The following is a 25,664-nucleotide window of genomic DNA, read 5'->3' on the forward strand; positions in this document are numbered from 1 at the left end:
TCTGGTTGTCCTCATTTGTTATAAGAAGTCCATTTCCACAAGCATGAGTGCCTGCTGGCTGTGTGAAGAGCCAACTGTTGCTTTTGGAGAGTTCACTGTGAGGAGCTGCAGTGCAGAGCACTAGTACAGCGCGAAGCAGGGTGTGGATGAGGTGGGGTTGCTGCGCCTGAGGGAGGCTGCCACAGAGAGCTTGATGGATGTCCCACTGGGTGATTGTGTAATGGTTTATGAATTGTTTTTAAGCTTGGCTTGGGCTGGTGACACCCTCAGGCCTGTCCCTACAAAGCATGCATCATAAGAGCTCTGGATGTTGAGGATATGTAAACTTTTTTTTTTTTTTTTTTTTTTTTTTTTTTTTTTTGAAACGGAGTCTCACTTTGTTGCCCAGGCTGGAGTGCAGTAGCATGATCTCGGCTCACTGCAACTTCCACCTCCCAGGTTCAAGTGATCCTCCTGCCTCAGCCCCCCAGTAGCTGGGATTACAGGCATGCACCACCATGCCTGGCTAATTTTTGTATTTTTAGTAGAGACGGGGTTTCGCCATATGGGCCAGGCTGGTCTCGAACTCCGGACCTCAGGTGATCCACCCGCCTTGGCCTCCCAAAGTGCTGGGATTACAGGCGTGAGCCACCGCACCCAGCCTAGGATATGTAAACTTCTATGTAAGTGGGCACTGTTCTGTTCTGGATACTTTATGGAGTAATTACCCTGCCAGGTATTAATGCTGAGCTTTCTGTAGTATCTAAGCCTCATACAGAACTGTGATGCTGGCAGGAGTAGTACCATTGTAGAGGTGAGGAAACAGGCATGGTGGCTTAAACCTCTAATCCCAACACTTTGAGAGGCTGAGGCAGAAGGATCACTTTAGCCTAGAAGTTTGAGACCAGCCTGGGCAACACAGGGAGACCAGAATCTGTCTCTACAAAATAAACTATTAGCCAGTCATGGTGCTTCTACCTGTGGTCCCAGCTACTCAGGAGGCTGAGGTGGGAGGATTGCTTGAGCCCAGGAGTTCAAGGCTGCAGTGAGCTATGATCACACCACTGCACTCCAGCCTAAGTGACAGAAGGAGGCCCTTTATCAAAAAAGGAAAAAAAGGCCAGGTGCAGTGGCTCATGCCTGTAATCCCAGCACTTTGGGAGGCCGAGGAGGGTGGATCACTTGAGGTCAGGAGTTCGAGACCAGCCTGAGCAACATAGCAAAACCCCGTCTCTACTAAAAATACAAAACAGCCAGGCATGGTGGCACACGCCTGTTAATTCCAGCTACTTGGGAGGCTGAGGCTAGAGATTCACTTGAACCCAGGAGGCGGAGGTTGCAGTGAACTGAGATCACACCACTGCACTCCAATTTGGATGACAGAGACTCTCAAAAAAAGCTCAGCATTTCTAAAGTTACAGGTGTTTTTTAAAAAAAAACTAGCTTGAAAAAACAATTGAACCTCGGCAAGCAAAAGGTTTCTTGAACTGTGTTAGAAGCAGTGGAGAGAAAAAGTGTACTTGGGGAGTTTTCAATGTGAATACAGTGTTAAAAAACATTAAAGTGGTGTGACTAGTGCCGGGGGTTTCCAGGTTGGACCAGTATTCACCAAATTGCCTCTTGCAAACCATGGCCCTATCCAACAGGATTAACAGCAGCAAGTGGAAGTGACTCAGGCTCATTCCCTGAAAATACTTCGCATCAGTTTCCACTGCTTTTTTTTTTTTTTTTTTTTTTTGAGACGGAGTCTTGCTCTGTCGCCCAGGCTGGAGTACAGTGGCGCAATCTCAGGCACTGCAAGCTCCGCCTCCCAGGTTCACGCCATTCCTGCCTCAGCCTCTTGAGTAGCTGTCCACTGCTTTTATCTGTTCTGCATGGGGCTACCAATTTGACTGCTGCAGTAATCCTACATTCAGAAACTCGCAGTAGCATCCTGTTGCCTACAATCTAGGGTCAGCCTACTCGTAGGGCCCTACCAAACTTCACGAATTCTGTTTAATTTCCCACTACTGTATTCACATAAGACCAGCAATTATTTTAGGAACTTCTTTGCCAGCACCCATTCTCATAATCTTCACATCCCGAAATTGCATGACTGTATCAAAACATCTCATATGCCCCATAAATATATACACATATGCCCCTAAAAATTTTTTTTAAAAATTGGCCAGGGGCCATGGTGCACACTTGTAATTCCTAGCACTTTGGGAGGCCGAGGCAGGCGGATCACGAGGTCAGGAGATCGAGACCATCCTGGCTAACACAGTGAAACCCCGTCTCTACTAAAAATACAAAAAAATTAACCGCGCGTGGTGGCGGGCGCCTGTAGTCCCAGCTACTCGGGAGGCTGGGGCAGAAAAATGGCGTGAACCCGGGAGGCGGAGCTTGCAGTGAGCCGAGATCGCGCCACTGCACTCCAGCCTGGACGACAGAGCGAGACTCAGTCTCAAAAAAAAAAGTAAATGACATTCTTTGGTAGGTACCTGTAGGCCTGAGAGGTCAGGGAAGTTTTTCTAAGGAGTCCCCAGCTACAATTTTTAATTAAAAGAATCTCCAGCCATGCAAAGCTGCAAACTCGCAGTTCTTTCCACTTGCCCTTCCCACAAGAACACTCAGCCCCATTTCACTGGACTTTGAAGGTTCCTACACTGACCTCGTATTTCTTCCCATGTAAATCTCATGCAGGGGCCATATGCCACCCCCGGGAAGCCAAACTTGATCATCCAGTTCACGTTATCTCCCTCCTGCCATTTATCTTGCCTCCACTGAGTTTTAATTCCAGGCTCCACTTCCTGTGATTGTAAACATATCCCTTCATCCCTGTGTCTCCATTTGACCAGTCAGCTACCGAAGGTCGGAAACAATGCCTTGCCCACCTCTCCTGTTTGGCGGAAGATCAGGACAGTTGTGTATGTTACTTGGTAAGCAGTACATTGAGTCACTGTAGCAAACGCTTGTTAATTGGCTTATCTGTCCTGGCTCCATCACGCTGGTTTCCAGTCCCACAAAACTGGGTAGGCCAACTAGGTTTAGTGTTTGGCTATATTCATGGAATATGAGAGCTAGGATTAGCTCCAAAAATCACGTGCTCCCCTCCCTCCGTGTAGAGTGGCACATTTTAAAACGAAGGACCCAGTTCCCCATCCCGGATCTCCAGACCTTCCACCCTCGCCGGTGCGCGCCAGCCCCAGGCCCCTCGGCCGGCCCCTCTGCCAGCCCCCCGAGCAGCGCACGCAGCACGTGCGTGCCTCTCCTGCGCGGGGCCGGGAGCCGGCAGCCTGCCAGCTGGTCCCGGCGTGCCGCGCGCCGCGCACGTGACCCCGCCCCCTGCCATTGGTCCGGGAACGAGGGGCGGGGCATCCGCGGAGCGAGCGAGCCAAGCGCGGCCTCATTAGCGGCTGGGAGGTTCGTGCTCTTCTCGGGGGTCGGTCCGAGGCGGGGAGGCCGGAGCTGCGGGCGTGGGGACCTGGCAGCTCCTGAGGCGCACGCGGGCGGGCGGCAGGTGTGCGGGGCATCCCTGTCACGTGACTGAACAGCCTGGGACGCGCGGACCCTGGCAGGGGGCGGGGCGCACGCAGGCCACACCCCCTTCAGGCTTCTGCCCGGGCGCTGGAGAGGGGCCAAGGCGAACTGCGCCTCTGGAAGGTCCAACCTGGAGGGTGGTTCAAAGGGATGTTGGGCACCCTCAAATTAGGGGAAAATTGGGGAGCACCCTCTCCTTCCCCAGGGTGGAGGTTGCTACAATCATAAGCGGGGAGCCGGTGCCCCTGAGGAAGGAGACCCTGAAGGAGATAAGATGGAGGGGCTCGGGATTCCGGGGAGCCCCAGGTCCCAGCTTGAAACGGCGGAGTCCGGGCACATGAGCTCTGAGGACGGCTTCTGGGCCTGGCCGTGACCCAGATTGCAGTGAGAGTTCCCGCAGGCCCCGCCTCATTCTGGGCCTCGTGTCTTCCCGCCGCCCGGCTGGGTGCGAGGCCTTACTCCTCTGATCTGCTGCAGGATGGGCCTCTCCGCTGCCGCCCCGTTGTGGGGTCCCCCGGGGCTGCTCCTGGCCATCGCCCTGCACCCAGCGCTGTCGGTGCCCCTGCACCGGGACTACTGCGTGCTGGGCGCTGGGCCCGCGGGCCTGCAGATGGCCTACTTCCTGCAGCGCGCCGGACGCGACTACGCAGTGTTCGAGCGGGCCCCGCGGCCCGGCAGCTTCTTCACACGCTACCCGCGGCACCGCAAGCTCATCAGCATCAACAAGCGGTACACGGGCAAGGCTAACGCCGAGTTCAACCTCCGCCACGACTGGAACTCTCTGCTCAGCCACGACCCCCGGCTGCTCTTCAGACACTACTCGCGTGCCTACTTCCCCGACGCCCGCGACATGGTGCGCTACCTGGGAGACTTCGCGGACACACTGGGGCTCCGTGTCCAGTACAACACCACCATCGCCCACGTCACTCTGGACAAGGACCGACAGGCCTGGAATGGCCACTACTTCATCCTAACCGAGCAGAAGGGCCAGGTGCATCAGTGCAGGTAAGGCCTGTGCCAGAGCTCACCTGCGGAAGCTGGGACCTTCCCCACACGAACCACACACCTTGGTTGGCCAGTAAGTGTGGGAGGAATGGACTAAAAAGGGTATTTCGCTTTTTTTTTTAAAGACAAGAGTCTCACTCTGTCGCCCAGGGTGGAGTGCAATGGCACAAGCTCGGCTCACTGCAACCTCTGCCTCCCTAGTTCAAGTGATTCTCCTGCCTCAGCCTCCCCAATAGCTGGCATTACAGGCACGCACCACCACGCCCGGCTAATTTTTTTATATTTTTAGTGGAGATGAGGTTTCACGACGTTGGCCAGGCTGGTCTGGAACTCCTGACCTCAGGAGATCCACCCGCCTCAGCCTCCCCAAATGCTGGGATTACAGGTATAAGCCACCGCACCTGGCCTTCCATTCTATTTTTGAAACCGCCCTGTGATCAAAGCATTCTTCTGCAAGCCGGCAGGATCCAAGTCCCCAGCTGCCCTCCCCTGGACGGTGATCCTCACCGATGGAAGGAGCAGGACTTTGGAATCAAGCCTATCTGTGTTTAGACTCCGGCTCTGCTGCCTTTAGGAGCTTTCAAGCCATGGGCCTGCAGGGCCTGTGCCTCCTCATCTGTAACAGGCCACGTACCACCTCCAGGTTGCTTGGAGGAGTCAGAAAGATGGTGCACAGATACACTTAGTACAGGGCCTGGTACAGAATTACTGCTCAGTAGATAGATGTATCTATCAGAGGACTCAGAAAGGGGAAAGTAGAATGTCCGGCTTCATTTCATCACCAACGGTCATACCCGGTCTGACTGCTGTGTGCAAAGTTAGGTGAATTCTCCATTTCTCATAGTGTCATCTTCTCTCTCACAGGGCAAAATTAACCTCCAGTACAGTGCTAGGGAAAATACTGTGAGCTCAGGGAGAGGCAAGGGCAGAGCCTCTCAAGTGCACTGGGATGAGGGCGTAAGCAGATGAATGAATGAAAAATGAATGAATGAATGTCCTATTTTCTTTTAGGCGCCAGCGGTTGGAGCAAGGCAGGTGGGTGGGTGGGTCCAGGGAGTGGTTTTCACTTAGTGGTCTTATAGCTAACAGACTAAGCCAGCCAGGCGCGGTGGCTCACGCCTGTAATCCTAGCACTTTGGGAGGCTGAGGCGGGCGGATCACGAGGTCAGGAGATTGAGACCACGGAGAAACTCTGTCTCTACTAAAAATACCAAAAAAAAAATTAGCCGGGCGCGGTGGCGGGCGCCTGTAGTCCCAGCTACTCGGGAGGCTGAGGCAGGAGAATGGCATGAACATGGGAGGTGAATCTTGCAGTGAGCCGAGATCGCGTCACTACACTCCAGCCTGGGCAACAGAGCGAGACTCCGTCTCAGGAAAAAGAAACTAAGCCATCTTTCCTCTGTCCCCACCTGCAGCGTCCTCCTTGTAGCCACTGGTTTATCAGTCCCCAACCAGGTTGACTTCCCTGGCTCGGAATACACAGAGGGTTATGAGTCCGTGTCCGTGAATCCTGAGGACTTTATAGGCCAGAATGTGCTGATCCTGGGCCGTGGGAACTCAGCCTTTGAGACGGCAGAGAACATCTTGGGTGTCACAAACTTTATCCACATGCTCAGCCGCTCCCGGGTCCGTCTGTCCTGGGCCACCCACTACGTTGGAGACCTCAGGTAGGCCACATCCCCACATGTGTGTTCTGTGCTGGGAGCCCAGAGTGTGGAAAGAGCCTCCCCAACCTTCCCCTGCCCTTCCTGACCCCAGCTGCACTGCCCAGCTTTCTTCTGAGTCTCTCTCCTTACATTCTCTGTGGGCTCAGAGCCATCAACAATGGCCTGCTGGATACCTACCAGCTGAAGTCCCTGGACGGGCTGCTCGAGTCTGACCTGACGGATCTGGCCATCCTGAAGGACAGCAAAGGCAAGTTCCATGTCACCCTGAAATTCTTCCTGGAAGAAGCCAGCACCAATCAGAGTGCCGACTCCATCACCCTCCCCCAGGATGACAATGACAACTTTGCCATGCGCGTGCCCTATGACCGGGTCATCCGCTGCCTGGGCTGGAACTTTGACTTCTCCATTTTCAATAAGTGAGTTCCATGTGGGAGGAGGTGGGCTCTCCTAGCAAACCCTCCTGACCCCTCCCTAGCGGAACAGAGTGGCTGTTCAGTAGGCTGGTGACAGAGCTCTCAGGACAGCAGCCTAAGAATGGATGTGAGTGCTGCCTGATTTCCCTCCAGGACATGAGCTCTCTGACTGTTGAGGGTCCCAGGTGGCCCCAAGGCCCTTGGTCCTGGAGCAGCACCAGCAGATCTTCATCAGCATTGGGAGCCTCCATCTGTGAGATGGAAAGGCCGGCTCAGAGAGAATACAGAGGGGAATTTGCTGGAAGGCAATGTAGCGTAGTGGCTGAGAGCACAGGTGCCAGAATTGTCCTGAGATTCTCTGCTTGCAAATCTGTGACCTCGGCGAAAGTTATTTAACCACGCTGTGGCCCAGTATCCTCATGTCTAAAATGGGATTCAAAGTTTCTTTCTCATATGGTTATTGCAAGGATTAACAGAATATGCTTGGAGGCTGGGTGCGGTGGCTCACACCTGTAATCCCAGCTCTTGGGGAGGCCGAGACAGGCGGATCACTTGAGGTTAGGAGTTCGAGACGAGCCTGGCCAACATGGTGAAACCCCGTCTCTACTAAAAATACAAAAATTTAACCAAGTGTGGTGGTGGGTGCCTGTAATCCCAGCTACTCAGGGGGCTGAGGTGGGAGAATTACTGGAACCTGGGAAGCGGAAGTTGCAGTGAGCCAAGATCACGCCACTGCACTCCAGCCTGGGCAACAGAGCAAGACTCTTATCTCAAAAAAAAAAAAAAAAAGAAGAAGAATGTGTGCAGAGGCCAGGCGCGGTGGCTCATGGTCTCATGAGCACTTTGGGAGGCCAAGGTGGGCATATTACTTCAGCTCAGGAGTTCAAGAGTAGCCTGGGCAACATGGTGAAACCCCATCTCTACAAAAAATACAAAAATTAGCCAGGTGTGTTGGCACATGCCTGTGGTCCCAGCTACTTAGGAGGCTGAGGACTGCTTGAGCGCAGGCGGTCGAGGCTGTGGTGAGCTAAGATCATGCCTCTGCATTCCAGCCTGGGCACAGAGACCCTGTCTCAAAAAAAAAAAAAAGATGGCTGGTCACAGTGGCTCATGCCTGTAATCCCAGCACTTTGGGAGGCTGAGGTGGGTGGATCATGAGGTTAGGAGTTCAAGACCAGCCTGACCAATGTAATGAAACCCCGTCTTTACCAAAAATACAAAAAATTAGCCGGGCATGGTGGCACGTGCCTGTAATCCCAGCTACTCGGGAGTCTGAGGCAGGAGAATCGTCTGAACCTGGGAGGTGGAGGTTGCAGTGAGCTGAGATCGCGCCATTGTGGACTCCAGCTGAGGCGACGGTGCGAGATCTCCGTCTCAAAAACAAAAAAAAGAGAAGGAGAGAGAGGGGAGAGAGAAAGAAAGGAAAGAAAGTGCTGGGAACTAGGTGCAGTGATGAGTACCTAGCTACTCGGGAGGCTGAGGCGGGAGGATCACTGGAGCCCAGGAGGTCAAGGCTGCCGTGTACTTGCCGTGTGCTATGATCATGCCTGTGAAGAGCTGCTGCACTCCAACCTGGGCAACATAATGAGACCCTATCTCTTAATAAAGAAAGTACTTGGCATATATCATGTGCTCAATAAAATATTAGTTGCTAAAGTTATTTATCATTGTATTTTGAAGGGCTGTTTTATGAAGCCTAGACTTTAAACATTGCTGCCGACTACCTCGGGAGGTTTGGTATCAAAGCAGCATCCAGTCTTTCACTTGCCTTCTGACCAGGGTGCAGAAAGACAAAGGAGAAGCTGATGTGCCTGTCCAGACCCTCCTTTCCACAGGCCTCCCAAAGTGCTAGGATTACAGGCGTGAGCCACCGTGCCTGGCCTGACTTCATTTTTTTTTTTTTTTTTTTTTTTGAGACAGAGTCTCACTCTGTTGCCCAGGCTGGAGTGCAATGGCATAATCTTGGCTCACTGCAACCTCTGCCTCCCAGGTTCAAGCAATTCTCCTGCCTCAGCCTCCCGAGTAGCTGGGATTACAGCCATTGCACCACCACCCCCAGCTAACTCTTTTTGTATTTTTTTCATAGAGACAGTGTTTCACCATGTTGGCCAGGCTGGTCTTGAACTCCTGACCTTGTGATCCACCCTCCTCGGCCTCCCAAAGTGCTGGGATTACAGGCGTGAGCCACTTCACCTGGCCAACTTCATCTCTTAAATGGAGATGATAATACCCACCTCCTAGGGTCATGGTGAGGTTTAAATGAGACGAGAAATGTAAGGCACTCAGTGCCAGTAATAAGTGCCACTGTAATAAGTGCCTCCTGGCTGGGTGCAGTGGCTCATGCCTGTAATCCCAGCACTTTGGGAGGCCAAGGCAGACAGATCACCTAAGGTCAGGACATCGAGACCAGCCTGGCTAACGTGGTGAAACCTTGTCTCTACTAAAAATACAAAAATTAGCTGGGCGTGGTGGCAGGAGCCTATAATCCCAGCTACTTGGGAGGCTCAGGCAGGATAATAGTTTGAACCCAGGAGGCAGAGGTTGCAGTGAGCCGAGATCGCGCCATTGTACTCCAGCCTGGGCGACGAGCGAAACTCCATCTCAAAACTAACTAAATAAATAAGTGCCTCCTACATAGCAGCTATTTTCATGAACAGCCGTTTCCACTGACAGGTCCCTCAGACTTAACTCGGGAAATGCATTCGGCAAGAAGTACCCGCTGATTCGAGCTAGCTACGAATCCAAAGGAAGCCGGGGTCTGTTTATCCTGGGTACCGCCAGCCACTCGGTGGACTACCGGAAATCTGCTGGGGGCTTCATCCACGGATTCCGATACACAGGTGAGCCCAGCTGAGAAGGCAGAACTGTCCCCAGACAGAACCACTCTCAGCATCCCAGGGCTTATAAATCTACTCCTATGTCCAGAAGCATTAGGGGATTGCTTGTCAGTAGCTCATTGTCATAAATTGTCTTGGGGAAGTGACAACAGGTTTTTGTGGTCTGAAGACATGTCTAGGAAAGTATCAGATAAAGTGTAAAAGTCCACGCCTGTAGTCCTAGCTACTTGTGAGGCTGAGGCAGGAGGATCCCCTGAGTCCACCAAGTCAAGGTTGCAGTGAGCTGTGATGATGCTACTGCACTCCAGCCTGGGCGACAGAGCGAGACTTGGTCTCAAAAATAAAATAAAATCAAGTGTAGGCCAGGTGCAGTGGCTCACGCCTGTAATCCTAGCACTTTGGGAGGCCGAGGCAGGTGGATTGCTTCAGGCCAGGAGTTCAAGACCAGCCTGGGCAACATGGCGAAACCCTGTCTCTACTAAAAATACAAAAATTAGCCAGGTGTGGTGATGCATGCCTGTAGTCCCAGCTACTCGGGAGGCTGGGGCATGAGAATTGCTGGAACCCGGGAGGTGGAGGTTGCAGTGAGCCAAGATCACACCACTGCACACCAGCCTGGGCAACGGAGTGAGACCCTGTCTCAAAAAGAATTAAAATCAAGCATAAAAGTAGATACATCTGAAAGTGGTATGTTATGTGCATAAGCCCCGGACAGGTTAAGTATCATGTGTTGGCAGGAACGCTGAGCTTGAAGAATGTGAAACCTGGGTTCCTCCCCAGCTGGGTGGTCTTAGAGATGAAGCTTCCAAGGCCCTGATGGACATCCTAACGTCACAGATGGAAATGAAGTGAACTCTCCACCATCATGGGTCCATTGTGAGAGCTAAATAAGGCAATACCTGGCCACCAAGCACCTATGATGCTCCAGGCCCATATAGACTCTTTGGGTACTGACACATTTCAATAAAAATTGCAACTGGGGCCAGACACAGTGGCTTACGCCTGTAATCCCAGCACTTTGGGAAGCCAAGGCAGACAGATCACCTGAGGTTGGGCATTCGAGACCAGCCTGACCAACATGGAGAAACTCTGTCTGTACTAAAAATACAAAATTAGCCAGGTGTGGTGGCACATGCCTGTATCCCAGCTACTCGGGAGGCTGAGGCAGGAGAATCGCTTGAGCCCAGAAGGTGGAGGTTGCGGTGAGCTGAGATCGCACCATTGCACTCCAGCCTGGGCAACAAGAGCGAAACTCCGTCTCAAAAAAAAAAAAAAAATGCAATTGGATTATATCAGTTCTTTTTCAAAACTCTTAGTACCAAGGGTATAAATTTTCTGCTAACTTGAGAATGTTTACAAAGAAAATACTAAAATATCTTGTAAAAACATAATTCTATTAATTGCACTAAAATAATCCCCAACCAAAAATTGATACTTGTGATTTTAGGAGTAAATGGGAAATAAAAAGGAAGTGAGAGAGATGAATTCATGCATGTTGGGTGACTTCAGTGGGCTGAGCACTAACACACGACCCTGGCAGGGCTGCCAACACCCTGAAAGGTGGGTGTGAAATCTCCATTTTCCTCAAGAGTGTAAAACTCTGAGCCTCAGAGTTTTGGTGATTTTCTCACCGTTATGGGAATTAAACTCCAAGGCCCAGGAGCTTTCCTGAAAAACCCTTTCTACAAAGGTCTTCTCTTCTTTCATAGAAAGCAAACCGGCGCCCTCTCTGTGGAGAGGAGTCTAAAATGTTAGATGTGGCCAGGCACGGTGGGTCACGCCTGTCATCCCAGCACTTTGGTAGACTGAGGTGGGCGTATCACCTGAGGGCAGGAGTTCGAGACCAGCCTGGCCAGTATGGTGAAATCCCATCTCTACTTAAAATACAAAATTAGCCGGGCATGGTGGCGGGAGCCTATAATCCCAACTACTCGGGAGGCTGAGGCAGGAGAATCACTTGAACCTTGGAGGTGGAGGTTGCAGTGAGCCAAGCCCATGCCATTGCACTCCAGCCTGGGCAAAAAGAATGAAACTCCATCTCAAAAATGAATAAATAAATAAAAATTAGATGTTCCCTTTCCTGTGGTTAACCTTCTGAGAAGGACAGGGTGTTGGTTGAAATTCACTCAGTGAGGCATACAGTACTCAGGTGAGTCTATTTGAAAGAATGGAGTCATAATCTTACAGCTGAGCTTTAAAAAATTAGTAGCATTATAATTTTTTTGAGACAGTGTCTCATCCTGTTTCCCATGCTGGAGTACAATGGCGCCGTCTTGGCTCACTGCAGCCTCAACTTCCCAGACTCAAGCCTTCCTCCCACCTCAGCCTTCTGAGTGGCTGGGACTTCAGGCATGCACCATCACACCGAGCTAATTTTGTTGTTTTTATTTTTGTGTGATAGGGACAAGGTTTCGCCATGTTGCCCAGGCTGGTCTCAAACTCCCAAGCTCAAACGGTCCGCCTACCTCAGCCTCCCAAAGTGTTGGGATTACAGGCACGAGCCACCACGCCTAGCCTGAGCATCAAAAATGTGAAAATATAGGGAACTACGGGGAGTAATCTTTATATTGTGCCACTCAAAGACATTCAATATTTATATTTCTTTTTTCTTTTTAAAGACAGTAAGGCAGGCTGGGCGTCGTGGCTCATGCCTATAATCCTAGCATTTTGGGAGGCCGAGGCCAGCAGATCAGCTTAGGTCAGAAGTTCGAGATCAGCCTGACCAACATGGTGAAACCCCATCTCTACTAGAAATACAAAAATTAGCCAGGCTTGTAATCCCTACTACTTGGGAGGCTGAGGCAGGAGAATCACTTCAATCCAGGAAGCGGAGGTTGCAGTGAGCCAAGATTGCGCCACTGCGCTCCAGCCTGGGCATCAGAGTGAGAGACTCTGTCTAAAAAATAATAATAAAAATGAAGATGGTAAGGTGGACTTTATTCCAGGTTAGAGGACTACAATAAGTGTAAGGACCACTGCAGAGGGGTCTTAAAGTACAGGCAAACGATTGGACTCAATTCTGGGAGTCAGTTCCTCCTGGAACCCAGGAGGCAGAGGTCGCAGTGAGCTGAGATTGCACCACTGCACTTCAGCCTGGGCAACAGACCGAGACCCTGTCTCAAAAATAAAAATAAAAAATATTTAAAAAAAGAACTTAGAGACAGATGGATTTAGGCTGTGAAAGAGAGGGTGAAATCAAAGATTTCCGTAGGCACGTCTCTGATGGAAACAGAGCTGTGAAGTGGGGAAGGTTTCTGGGGAAGGCTCCGTGTCGGACTTGACGTTCCTTATGTGAGGTGGGGCCTGTGGGACTCCCACATGCAGATGGCCTGAAACAGGGGCAGACGGACTCTGGCCTGGAGACCAACTCCAGCTGTGCTCACTCCTTTGCCTGTTGTCTTGGCCGCTTTTACACTAGGGGCAGAATTGAGCAGCATCACTGAGTCATGTATGACCCACAAAGCAGAGAATATGGATTGTCTGGCCCTTTCCAGAAAATACCTGCTGGCCCTGCTCTAAAGGCAGCTGCCATCTCCTCCCCTCATGTGTTCACCACCTACACATTTGCTCTGGGCCATGGAGACCAGTGCGTATGGCGTTCTCAGGGGTTGACGAGGCCTGGGCATCCCTCCCGGTGACCAGAGATAAAATGGTAAGTGCAGCGTCCCTTTCCTCCCTCTGGCTGTTCCAGTGCGTGTTGTTCACCGGCTCCTGGAGCACCGCCACCACAGCGTCACCTGGCCCGCCACCGAGCTCCCCATCACACAGCTGACCAGCTCCATTGTGCGGCGCGTGAATGAGGCTTCTGGGCTCTACCAGATGTTTGGTGTGCTGGCCGATGTCATCCTGTTGAAGGAGTGAGTAGCCTGTCCCCACCCTACTCCCCTTGGCCCAGCTTCCCCCACATGCCGCATAGTGTTTCTCTTCCTATTCCAGGTGTGGGGTGCCCAGTTCTTTCCTAAAATGAAGGCTGCTGGGGGGAACATGTCTGTTCTGGGGAAAAACAATGACATCAACTATACAGACGGTCCTATGAGTGGCCATGGGCACATTAGTGAGCCTCTCTGAGCCCTTCTTCCTCATCTGCAAAATGGGGATAATTGTGCCTACCTTGCAGCAATAAAGGGAAGGAGTAAAGGTCACTTGTGGAAAGTGTTTGGCATCACGTGGCAGAGGCAGCCACGTGGATCTCAGAGCTCCCTCAGGCCAGGGCCTCTCCGGCCAACATCGTCAGAGTCAATTTAGTGATAAGCAGCAGATCCCAGAGGATGGACAGTTCCTGAGAAGGAAACGGTGCAGAGCACAGAGGGGTGAGGGGCGGGGGGAGACAGGTGGCAGGGAGAAGCAGGGGAGCAACCTTCAGTCAGAGGGAACAGCCCGATCCAAAGGCAGGGTGTGCTATAGCACATCAAGTTCAGGGACATGCAGGTAGTGCAGCCGCTCTCTGCACAAAACCCTTGCATCACCCTCCGTGCCCCTGCCCCTGTCTTTTTTTTCTTGAGACAGTCTTGCTCTGTCACCCAGGCTGGAGTGCAGTGGTGCGATCTCGGCTCACTGCAACATCTGCCTCCTGGGTTCAAGCACTTCTCCTGCCTCAGCCTCCCAAGTAGCTGGGATTACAGGCACCCGCCACCATGCCTGGCTAGTTTTTATTTTGACTCAGAGTCTCGCTGTGTCTTGCCCAGGCTGGAGTACAGTGGTGCGATCTTGGCTCACTGCAGCCTCTGCCTCCCGGGTTCAAGCGATTCTCGCGTCTCAGTCTCCTGAGTAGCTGGGATTACAGGCCCACGCCACCACACCTGGCTAATTTTGTGTTTTTAGTAGAGACTGGGTTTCACCATGTTGGCTAGGCTGGTCTCAAATTCCTGACCTCAGGTGATCCACCCGCCTTGGTCTCCCAAAGTGCTGAGATTACAGACGTGAGTCAGCATACCTGGCACCCCTGTCTCAACACCCCACATGCAAACCATGGGCAAGTCTTGTCACCTCTCCCTTCAGATGATGTCTGGAGCCCAACCAGCTCTCACCTGCTCTACCACCACCATCTCCGTCCCAATCACCAGGCTCTGTCACCTGCACCCATACAACAGCCGCCCCACTTGGCCTGGGGTCTGTTCTCATCACAGTAACCAGAGTGGTCCTTAGAAACCTGAGGCACGCTGATCCCAGCTCTGCTCAGTCCTCCCCAGCAACCAGCAGTGTCACTTCTCAGGCCAGACGACCCCTCACATCTCGTCATGGGAGGCGCAGCCCTCCTTGACCTGACCTCTCGGGCCTCCGACCCCCTCTCCTGCCCTCTGCCCCCTGTTCACTCCCCTCAGCCATGTCGGCCTCTTCTGTTCCTTGAACATAAAGTGCTCACATACTCCTCAGGGCTTTTTCCTGACTGTTCTCTCTGTCTGGGACACTCTTTCCCCAGATATCCCATTCAGGTTACGTGGAATTTTCTGGACTCTATCCCACACGTGCGTGAGAGCTGAGCTGAAACAGTAATGTTAAGTGAGGGGTGACTGCTTGACTGACCCTCCTTAGAGGAGGAGATACACACACACACACGCACACACACATGCTCACCCCCGGGCCGCACCCCTCACCTCTGCCACAGCACTGAGGGCCTCCCCCGCGTTGCTGTTCTCCCAGGAATTCCACGGCCTTTGAGTACCTGGAGGAGTTCCCCATACAGATGCTGGCCCAGCTGGAGACACTCACAGGGAGGAAGGCAAAGCACGGGCTCTTTGTCATCAACATGGAATATGGCAGAAATTTCTCTGGCCCCGACAAGGACGTCTTCTTCGATGACCGGTCTGTGGGGCACACAGAAGACGCCTGGCAGTCTAACTTTCTCCATCCCGTCATCTACTACTACAGATACCTCCCCACCGGTGAGCAGGTCTCTGCCTTCCCCCAACCTGTGGGATCCTCAGACCTCACCATCTGCAAGGTTGTCACCCACCCTGAAACCTTCACACACATGCTCAGCTGACAGGTGGGATGGCTGCGGGACTCTGCCTAGAGACCACTTAGGCAGAAGGTCCGAGAACGATGAACGATGCTTCCAGATTCTGACACATACCGTGACTGGCACAGGCCATGCGGGGAGTGTCGTGCTTTCCGCCAGGCACTGTGTAGTAAGAGGGACACAGCCCCGCTGCAGGTCTCCAGAGGAGGCTGACTATGGTGGGGCGGGAGGGGTCTGAAGAGTAGAGGGAACCGGAGCTGGTTAACACGGTACAGAGAAACTGGGCAAAATCCCCAGGCCTGTCATTTTGTCACTGTGTGACCTTGGACCATTACTTAACCTCTCTGAGCCTCAACCTCCCCTCTGTAAAATGGGGATTACAACAGTACCTTTCTTGTAGGGTTCCATGAGGTTAAACCTGACAGCGTACACAGGATGCCAGCCCAGTGCAGGCACAGAGTAGCTACCGATAAATGAACAACCTCGGGAACGCACCCCTTGCTTCAGAGCTTGAAGGGCAGTCAGGTGGAAGAGGGTGGTTTAAACGGGTTGTTCCCAAAGGCAGAAGTCGTGTCAGCAGGTAGCAGTGACGGGTGCAGGTCTGTGGTCAGTATAAGGAGGCACTAAGAGGCTGGGCACGGTGGCTCACGACTGTAATCCCAGCACTTTGAGAGACCAAGGCAAGCGGATTATAAGGTCAGGAGTTCAAGACCAGCCTGGCCAAAATGGTGAAACCCCATCTCTAAAAAAACATGAAAAAAATGCAAAAATTAGCTGGGCATGGTGGCACATGCCTGTAATCCCAGCTATTCAGGAGGCTGAGGCAGGAGAATTGCTTGAACCGGAATCCAGGAGGCAGATGTTGCAGTGAGCCGAGATTGTGCCACTGCACTCCAGCCTGGGCTACAGAGCAAGACTCTGTCTCCAAAAAAAAAAGGCCGGGCGCGGTCGCTCACACCTGTAATCCCAGCACTTTGGGAGGCCAAGGCAGGCGGATCACGAGGTCAGGAGGTCAAGACCATCCTGGCCAACATAGTGAAACCCCGTCTCTAATAAAAATACAAAAACTAGCCGGGCATGGTGGCACGCGCCTGTAGTCCCGGCTACTAGGGAGGCTGAGGCAGGAGAATCGCTTGAATCCAGGAGGCAGAGGCTGCAGTGGGCCAAGATTGTGCCACTGCACTCTAGCCTGGGCGACAGAGCGAGACTCTGTCTCAAAAAAAAAAGAAAAAGGAGGCACTAAGAGTTAAAGCTGTTCAGTGGGGGAATTGGTCACCTCCAAATTCAGGTTTCCCAGAATAGCGATGGCCAAGTCATGACTCGATGGCCATCTGAGTGGGACACCACAGAAGAGAGCCCACACCAGGGGCAAGCTGAACTAGATGAGTGCTGAGACCCCTCACCTCTATCTGAGTCTTCTCATAGAAAGGCCAGTTTGAAAGCAGCCACAGCCAGGTGCAGTGGCTCACGCCTGTAATCCCAGCACTTTGGGAGGCTGAGGCGGGTGGGTCACCTGAGATCAGGAGTTTGAGACCAGCCTGGCCAACATGGTAGAGACTAGAAACCCCGTCTCTACTAAAAATGTAAAATATGAGCTGGGTGTGGTGGCGGGCACCTGTAATCCCAGCTACTCTGGAGGCAGAGGCACAGGAATCGCTTGAACCCAGGAGGTAGAGGTTGTGGTGAGCCTAAATTGTGCCACTGCACGACAGCCTGGGCAATAGAGCGAGACTCTGTCTCAAACAAATAATAATAAAAAATAAAAAGAAAGCAGCCACAGTAGATCTCAGTCCATGTGAGTCTTAGAGAAACGCCAGCCTCAAGTTATTAGTTTCAGCACTGCTTTCCGAAACCACAAGGGAAAAGCCTAGTTCCTCTTCCTCATGGCAGCCTTTCAAATATCTGCAGGTGGCTCTTGAACAGGCTGACCACAGCCCAGCATGGGAGGCTGTCGGGAAAGCCGAGCACGAGCGAATGAGGGAAGTGTTTGGGCTGTGTGGGATCCGTGCTGTGTCGGCCTGAGGAGGGGAAGCCCAGCCCCGCAGCTCTGACACGGCCCTCTCTGTCCTCTCCACAGAACAGGAGGTGAGGTTCCGCCCTGCACACTGGCCCCTGCCTCGGCCCACGGCCATCCATCACATCGTGGAAGACTTCTTAACAGACTGGACCGCCCCAATCGGGCACATCCTACCTCTGAGGCGCTTCCTGGAGAACTGTTTGGACACCGATTTGCGAAGCTTCTATGCAGGTAACTTAAGCTCCCAGAAAGACAAAGGGTCTGAGCTCCAGGTTGAAGAAAGGTCGCAGAGACCCAAGCCCTGTGGAGTTTCAGGACCCATATCTGGAAATCCAAACCCCAGACTACTGTTCCCGACAATGCCGTGGGCTAAATTACAACACACCTAAAAATAATGGATAATATGTCGTCTTCTTTTTTTTTTTTTTTTTTTGAGATGGAGTCTCACTCTGTTACCCAGGCTGGAGTGTAGTGGCGCAGTCTCAGCTCACTACAATCTCTGCCTCCCGGGTTCAAGCAATTCTCCTGCCTCAGCCTCCCAAGAAGCTGGGACTACAGGCGCATGCCACCATGCCCAACTAATTTTTGTATTTTTTAGTAGAGACTGGGTTTCACCATATTGGCCAGGCTGGTCTCGAACTCCTGACCTCGTGATCCACCTGCCTCAGCCTCCCGAAGTGTTGGGATTACAAGTGCGAGCCACCGCACCCAGCTGATAATATGTCTTTTCAAAAGGATTAGCAGGGCCAGGCGCCTTGGGAAGGCGCCAGGGCCAGGTGTGGGTGGGAAGACAGAGCTGGAGCAGGATGGGATGCCTGTTTAGAGACACTCAAATAAAGCTTGGATCTCAGTAGGGAAGCTGGGAGTCAAAACCCTCCAAAGGAGGAGATAGATGACATGCATGGTTTTGGCCCTAGATAAGAGTGGGAGAGAAAAATCTCTGAAAATATTCAACCAGTAGGCCCCACTTGTGTAAATCTGGGGCCAAACTTCATGAGATCATTGAGCTGTAGAAATCACGGAAGCAAATGCACACCTTCTCAAAAAATACACTTTTAGGCCAGGTGCAGTGGCTCACGCCTGTAATCTCAGCACTTTGGGAGGCCGAGGTGGGTGGATCACCTGAGGTCAGGAGTTCAAGACCAGCCCTGGCCAACATGGTGAAACCCCATTTCTACTAAAAGTACAAAAATTAACTGGGGGTGGTGGTGGGCGCCTGTAATCCCAGCTACCTACTCAGGAGGCTGAGGCAGGAGAATCGCTTGAACTCGGAAGGCAGATGTTGGCAGTGAGCCGAGATCATGCCACTGGACTCCAGCCTGGGAAACAGAGTGAGACTCCGTCTCAAAAATAACAACAACAAAATGCCAAGGTGTGTGAGGGAGTGAATTCCTACCCTGAGTTGTGAGTCCCACCGATGCATCATCCCAGGCCCTTTAGCCTCCTGTCTCCCACTTTCTAGATACTGTTCGACTGTACAGGCCACTGTGTGCTGCTGCCTTGGACTGGAGAGAATCCCCCCAGCAGATGGCCAGCTGGCATAGTGGCAGCCGTCCCTCCGTTCCTGTAGCTGATGTGCAGCTGCTAGTGCTGGCCCCAGATTCTGCTGGGCATCTAAGTCCCCTGCAGAGGGGATGATGTCGTCAGAAGGTGGTGCCTGCCAAACAGCGACCTTGTTGTCCTCCCAGTCTTCCCGCTGTCCTCTCGCGCACCTGCTCTCTTACCCACTTGGAGAGGATTGCCATGGCCTGGCCTCCCAGGGGCCTCCATGCTAAGAGTCAGAAATAAACAGGAAGTCATATTTCTGGAGCACCTTTCAGCCTGGTCACCCATGGAAGCCTCATGACATCCTTTTGCTGTGCCCATTTTTCACTTGAGATAGAGGGGCTCAGGGAGGCAAGAAGGCTCGCTCAGAGTTACAGAAGGACTCCAGCCCATTCCTGACACTCCGTCTGCCTTTGTCTCTTAACTCCCTCAGAAGGCTGAGTCCATATCTGTGTCAGCTCTTCTGTTTGTTTAAAGTCTTACAAGTACTTGGCTAAACGACTTTTTCTCACTGTATTAGTCTGTTCTCACATTGCTATAAAGAAATACCTGAGACTGTGTAATTTATAAAGAAACAGGTTTAATTGGCTCACAGTTCTGCAGGCTGTATAGGATGCATGGCAGCATCTATTTATGGTTGCTGGATCACGCCTATAATCCCAGCACCTTGGGAGGCTGAGACAGGCAGATCACTGGAGATCAGGAGTTCGAGACCAGCCAGGCCAACATGGTGAAACCCTGTCTCTACTTAAAAAACAAAAAAATTAGCGGGGCGTGGTGGCGGGCGCCTGTAGTCTCAGCTACTGGGAAGGCTGAGGCAGGAGAGTCGCTTGAACCCAGAAGGCAGAGGTTGCAGTGAGCCGGGATCGTGCCACTGCACTCCAGCCTGCCTGGGCAACAGAGGGAGACTCTGCCTCAGGAAAAAAAAAGAAAAAGAAACCACTCCCGTGATGCAGTCACCTCCTAGCAGCCCCACCTCTAGCATTAGAGATTGCATTTCAACATGAGATTTGGGCGGGGACACAGACCCAAACTATGTCACCCACCTTCCCTACCTTCATTCTCAGTCCCACAAGGAACTCCCAGCCCTAGTGGTTGTTCCTTTCAGTAGCTGCTGTCTTCACATGGCTTCTTTTGGTTGTTTCTTCATATTTCTTTTTCTTTCTTTTTTTTTTTGAGACAGAGTCTCTGTCACCCAGGCTGGAGTGTAGTGGCACAATCGTGGCTCACTGCAACCTCTGCCTCCTGGATTCAAGTGATTCTCCTGCCTCAGCATCCCGAGTAGCTGGGATTACAGGTGTTCGTCACCATGCCTGGCTAATTTTTGTATTTTTACTAGAGACGGGGTTTCTTTCTCATTATGTTGTCCAGGCTGGTCTCGAAGTCCTAACCTCAGGCGATCCACCCGCCTCGGCCTCCCAAAGTTCTGGGATTAAGGCATGAGCCACCGCGCCCAGCAGTTTCTTCATATTTCTACATGATAAGTATCCACAGCTATCTTATGATTGACCAAATTTGATTCATGCATCAGCTTTTTGTTGTGGGACAGGTGAGGATATACCCATTTATCTTTCTGTACCCCACACTGTTTAGATCAAAACTTTGCACATGGTATTTGCAACTCAAATGTTGTTGAGGGAATGCATCTTTGCAGGCATATCTGAGCTCACAGTGGAACTGACCACTGAGTTCCCAGCTGCGCCAGGCCGAGGGTCAGCTCATGAGGGTCAGAGCCCCCACCCCAGTGTGGCTGCCTGCAGAGCCCCGTGCTCAGCCTGATATCAGGGAGCTGAGGCATTGCTGTGGTTTGCTTTCATTTTGGAGCCTTGTTCTTCTAGAGTGTCCAGGCAGCCCCCTGCCCTGGCGCCTCATGGAGGGTCATGATTGTTGACCTACTCAGGTTGGACGTGAGATGCCCAGGAAGGTCAGCTCCCAGTTTCAAGGGATGGAAGATATCAGGCGAGGCCTGCAGTGAAGCCCCCACACCTGGCATTGGCAGCTCCCCTTTCTGCACCCCTCCCCACATGTCCCAGCCTGGCTCATTGTCCTCGTTTTGCTTTTGTGTAGAGTCCTGCTTCCTGTTCGCCCTCACGCGCCAGAAGCTGCCACCCTTTTGCCAGCAGGGGTACCTGAGGATGCAGGGACTCGTGAGTACCGAGAGCCTTCAGCAGCACAGAGTGGAGAGCAGGCTCCTGCGGGACTACGCCCCCACAGGCAGACGCCTGGAGGACAGCAGCCAGCAGCCTGGCGACCAAGAGCCACCAGGTTCCCCCCTGGCTCCAGGGCCTCTCGCTCGGTCCCTCGATAGCAATAAAGAGGAGCTCTGACTGGCCCTTCCTAGGCTGTGGGCACAGTGGCCAGGCCTCCCCACCTAGGCCCATGGTCAGTCCCTCTTTCTCCGCAACCTCACACTCCCGCCAATGCGTGATTGCCAAAGACCACTCAGATCATGGCAGTGACTACAGCAAAGCCACCAGACGGCACGTGAGGGCTGAAAGTCGGGGATGCGGTGGTCTCCTCTATCCTGTCGGGGGCAGAAGAAGGGCATCCTCTGCCAGGTGGGAGCTGCCTTCCCCAGCCCAGCTTGTCTGCAGTGGAGCTGTCGCTGAGCCCCAGGCCAGCCTAGTTTTGCCCCCTCTCAAGTGCTCCTCTTCCTTCCAAGCCCCTCCTCAGATGGGCCTGCATCCCGCCCGTGGAGTGCTTCACAGGGGAAACCCATCTGCATCTTAAGGTTTGTGGCAAGCACTTTAAAACAAAAGCTCTGATATCCTCAACAACCACAACAGGCAGGTGGGATTGTTGCCCCAGACGACTGCTGAAGACACCAGCTGAGGGATGTCAAGTAATTCCAGGGACCCCCAGCTGGGAGTCCCCATCTGTGTCACTTGCCACACACTGCCTCAACCTCCCCGCCCCATTTTCAGCAGGGTTTGGACTTAGCTACGGAGCCCACGAGGGTCAGCCCTGCTTATCATCATAGGCCCAGCAGGCTGATCTCGAGCAGCAATAGGACGGCTCCCTGCAAAGCCATCTTATCTCAGCAACTTTCTCCCTGAGCAGCAGGATTCAGAGCTGCTCTCCCCAGTTGCACCCCCGACTCATCTTCCAGCTGGCTTTTCTCTCCCATCCTACTCCCTTCCGTCTCCCTGCCCTCTGCCATCCTGAACCATGCCTTGCTTCTAACCTGCCTGGTCAAGTTTTGTGAAACCTATCCTGCTGTCTCTGGGGCGGGCACCCATATGTGCTCACCATGTGTAAGGTGACATTTCCTAATGCCTTTGTGTGATAATGATGATGAGTTTGGTTCCTAGTCTCTTCTTCATTGTCCTTCCTTACCAGCAGTCTGCACTCTTCCGTCAGGCATCTTAGTCTCATTTATAAGTGCATAAGATAATCACAGTGATTTTTCAAAGCCCAGGATCGTAGGTGATTGCTTTTTCACTGGTTCTTACTAACTCTTCATGTATCCACTTAGAATTCCAAGGACAATCCCAGCACTCTGGGAGGCCCAGGCAAGCGGATCACCTGAGGTCATGAGTTTGAGACCAGCCTGACCAACATGGAGAAACCCCATCTCTACTAAAAATACAAAATTAGCCAGGCATGGTAGCGCATGTCTATAACCCCAGCTACTCGAGAGGCTGAAGCAGGAGAATCACTTAAAGCCGGGAGGCAGAGGTTGCAGTGAGCGAAGATTGCGCCATTGCACTCCAGCCTGGGTAACAAGAGGGAAACTCCATCTCAAAAAATAAATTAATTAAATTAAATGAAGGTAAAGCATGCGCTGGGTACGGTTGCTCACACTTGTAATCCCAGCACTTTGGGAGGCCAAAGTGGGCCGATCACCTGAGCTCAGGAATTCGAGACCAGCCTGGCCAACATAGCAAAACGTTGTTTTTACTAAATATTAAAAAATTAGCTGGGCATGGTGGTGCATGCCTGTAATCCCAGCTACTTGGGAGGCCTGAGGCAGGAGAATCACTTGAACCTGGGAGGTAGAGGTTGCAGTGAACAGAGACCAAGCCACTGTACTCCAGCCTAGGTGACAAAGCAAGGCCCGCAGTGAAGCCCCCACACCCCATCTCAAGAAATAAAAAAGAATAAAGTATGCTACAACAAAAGTGAAAAAAGAAAATTCCAAGAACCCAGGCTTTCTGGATCCAAAGCTCTTTCATGGGGACATCCTCTTCCCCTCTTGGCTAGGTCCAGACTTTTTCTTTTTTCTTTTCTTTTTTTGCAATGGAGTTTTGCTCTTGTCACCAGGCTGGAGTGCAATGGCACGATCTCGGCTCACTGCAACATCTGCCTCCTGGGTCCAAATGATTCTCCTGCTTCAACCTCCCGAGTAGTTGGGATTACAAGCGCCTGCCACCATGCCCACCTAATTTTTGTATTTTTAGTAGAGACGGGTTCACCACGTTGGCCAGGCTGGTCTTGAACTCCTGACCTCAGGTGATCTGCCTGTCTCAGCCTCCTAAAGTGTTGGGATTACAGGCGTGAGCCACCGCGCCCGGCCCAGTCCAGACTTTGTAACCACCTGGCCCTACTCTCTGCAGACAGTTCCCTCCAGTCCTTCCCAGAGTTACAAGAAGAGGACTCCAGTAGCCTTATTCTGTCAGGGATGAATTGTTTACCCCATGATAATGTAGGATATAATAAATTCCTCTTCAAAAGTTTTAGCCTGTAAATTGTTTAGTACAGTGAGTTCTGAGATCCTCTCCAAAGAACCAATGTATCAGTATGTCTAGCTCCCGTTCTTTGTTCTTCATTTTAAAGTTTTAATTTCCTCGTTCTTTATGTCTCCTTGCCCCTAGTTTCAGTAAACAACCCCCTCCTAGCCTCTGTCACCTGCTCTGACCTGAGTCACCTTTAGTCACCTGGTCCGTAACCGTCTTTCCCGTCAAAACTGCTCAGCCTGCCACTCCAGCGCATACCCCTGCTCTCTTTAAAATAGCCAATCGGAATTAGCTTAGATTGTGCAGTCCAACCCTAGCCAATAGGGAAACAACACAGCAGTAGGGGGTACCTGCATCAGGGATAAGAACCCATTCCCCTCCCTGGTTCAGGTGTGCTCTCACCATTGCTCCATCCATGAGACACACCCTTCAATAGAAGTAAAATTGCCTTGCTGAGAAAATTTATGTTCAAGTGCTATTTCTTTTGTGGCACCAAAAATTTATTTCTAACAGTAATACTTGGGATAGTTTGCATGAGGCTGAAACTTCTAAAATAAGGGTTTCTCCCTAACCCAGGATGCTGGATTGCATACAGATTACAGGTAAACCAGAATTTGGATCCTGGCATCCTACCCTGCCTTTTTAAAAACATTTTTTAAAAATAAATCTCTGATAGGATCGAACTCGTAATATCAAATCCTGTTACACACATCTTGCCACCCAGTTCCTGAAGAGTGGCTGAGCCATTTGTTCCAATAAGGATATGAGATGCTGCAGCAAATAATTTACTGATGCCTAAATATGTGACACCTGCTGCTTTCTCCTTAATTTTTTTTTTTTAGGTGGAGTCTCACTCTGCAGCCCAGGCTGGAGTGCAGTGGCACCATCTCAGCTCAATGCAGCCTCTGCCTCCTGGGTTCAGGCAATTCTCCTGCCTCAGCCTCCTGAATAACTAGGACCACAGGCGTGTACCACCACACTTGGCTACTTTTTGTATTTTTAGTAGAGATGGGGTTTCACCATGTTAGCCAGGCTGGTCTCGAACTCCTGACCTCAAGTGAACTGCCCGCCTTGGCCTCCCAAAGTGCTAGGGTTACAGGTGTGAGCCACCACGCCTGGCCCCATGTTTGTTTTTTTAAAAAGCTGATCACCACCCACTAAATTAATTTTGCAAACCCACTGATGTCCATATCCTGTAGTTTGAAAAACACTGCAATAAATATTGGTAAGAGGTAGGAGAAGTTTTACCCTTAGCCCAGGCTGCCAGTCCTGGCTTCCTTCCCTTTGCCTCACAGCTGTGCCCTGAGCTTGCTTGTGACTAAGCCAGACCCAGGCCAGCTCAGCTGTAGCTGGTCAGAGGAGCCACCATGTAGCTGAGAGCCCCTTTGTAGCGCGCTGAGAGCTCAGCCTTCTCTATGTGTCTCACAGGCTTTCCTTACAGGAGTCATCAGGCAGCAGTGACGTGGATTCTGTCTCTACTGCAACCCTCAGCCCAACTATGAGAAAGGCATTCTTCCCATTGCTCAGATGAGAAGCCTGAGGCCGATCAGGGTGAAGTGACTATGGGATAAGGACAAACAGGACTGGTCCTCCTTTAAAACTCAGAATGTGAATTAGGCAGGAAAACTGGCTCTCTAGAAAATACTGTGGAAGTGCAGAATAGGATTGACGGGTAGCTGTGGAATAAGAAAGTGCTAGAGACACAGAAAAGCAGATACAAAAATGGGCAGGGCAGCCAGGCGTGGTGGCTCACACCTGTTATCCCAGCACTTTGGGAAGCCAAGGCGAGTGATAACTTAAGGTCAGGAGTTCGAGACCAGCCTGGCCAACATGGTGAAACCCAGTCTGTACCAAAAATATAAAAAATTAGCCGGGTGTGGTGGTGCTCGCCTGTAATCCCAACTACTTGGGGGGCTGAGGCAGGAGAATCGCTTGAACCCGGGAGGTGGAGGTTGTGGTGAGCCAAGATCATGCCACTGCACTCCAGCCTGGCTACAGAGCAAGACTGTCCAAAAAAAAGGCTGGGTGTGGTGGCTCACGCCTG

At 51.9% G+C, this 25,664-nt stretch overlaps 1 protein-coding gene across 2 annotated transcripts; it reads left to right on the forward strand.

The window, feature by feature from the left end:
* The first annotated feature begins 3,355 nt into the window (after window positions 1-3,355).
* On the forward strand, window positions 3,356-24,082 carry FOXRED2 (FAD dependent oxidoreductase domain containing 2). 2 transcript variants are annotated; one of them, XM_030815628.1, is made up of 9 exons: window positions 3,379-3,384; window positions 3,979-4,506; window positions 5,922-6,173; window positions 6,320-6,589; window positions 9,260-9,426; window positions 13,115-13,280; window positions 15,064-15,305; window positions 17,460-17,630; window positions 21,012-24,082. In XM_030815628.1, exons 2-9 carry the CDS (start codon window positions 3,980-3,982, stop codon window positions 21,269-21,271), a joined length of 2,055 nt encoding a protein of 684 aa, XP_030671488.1. In that variant the 5' UTR covers window positions 3,379-3,384; window position 3,979; the 3' UTR covers window positions 21,272-24,082. The 2 variants fall into 2 exon arrangements, with proteins under 2 accessions (XP_030671489.1, XP_030671488.1); XM_030815629.1 differs by lacking the exon at window positions 21,012-24,082 and adding an exon at window positions 18,862-19,109 and having other exon boundaries at window positions 3,356-4,506.
* The last annotated feature ends 1,582 nt before the right edge of the window (window positions 24,083-25,664 follow it).

The sequence above is a fragment of the Nomascus leucogenys genome, chromosome 7b, assembly GCF_006542625.1.
Source record: "Nomascus leucogenys isolate Asia chromosome 7b, Asia_NLE_v1, whole genome shotgun sequence".
Lineage (NCBI taxonomy): Eukaryota > Metazoa > Chordata > Mammalia > Primates > Hylobatidae > Nomascus > Nomascus leucogenys.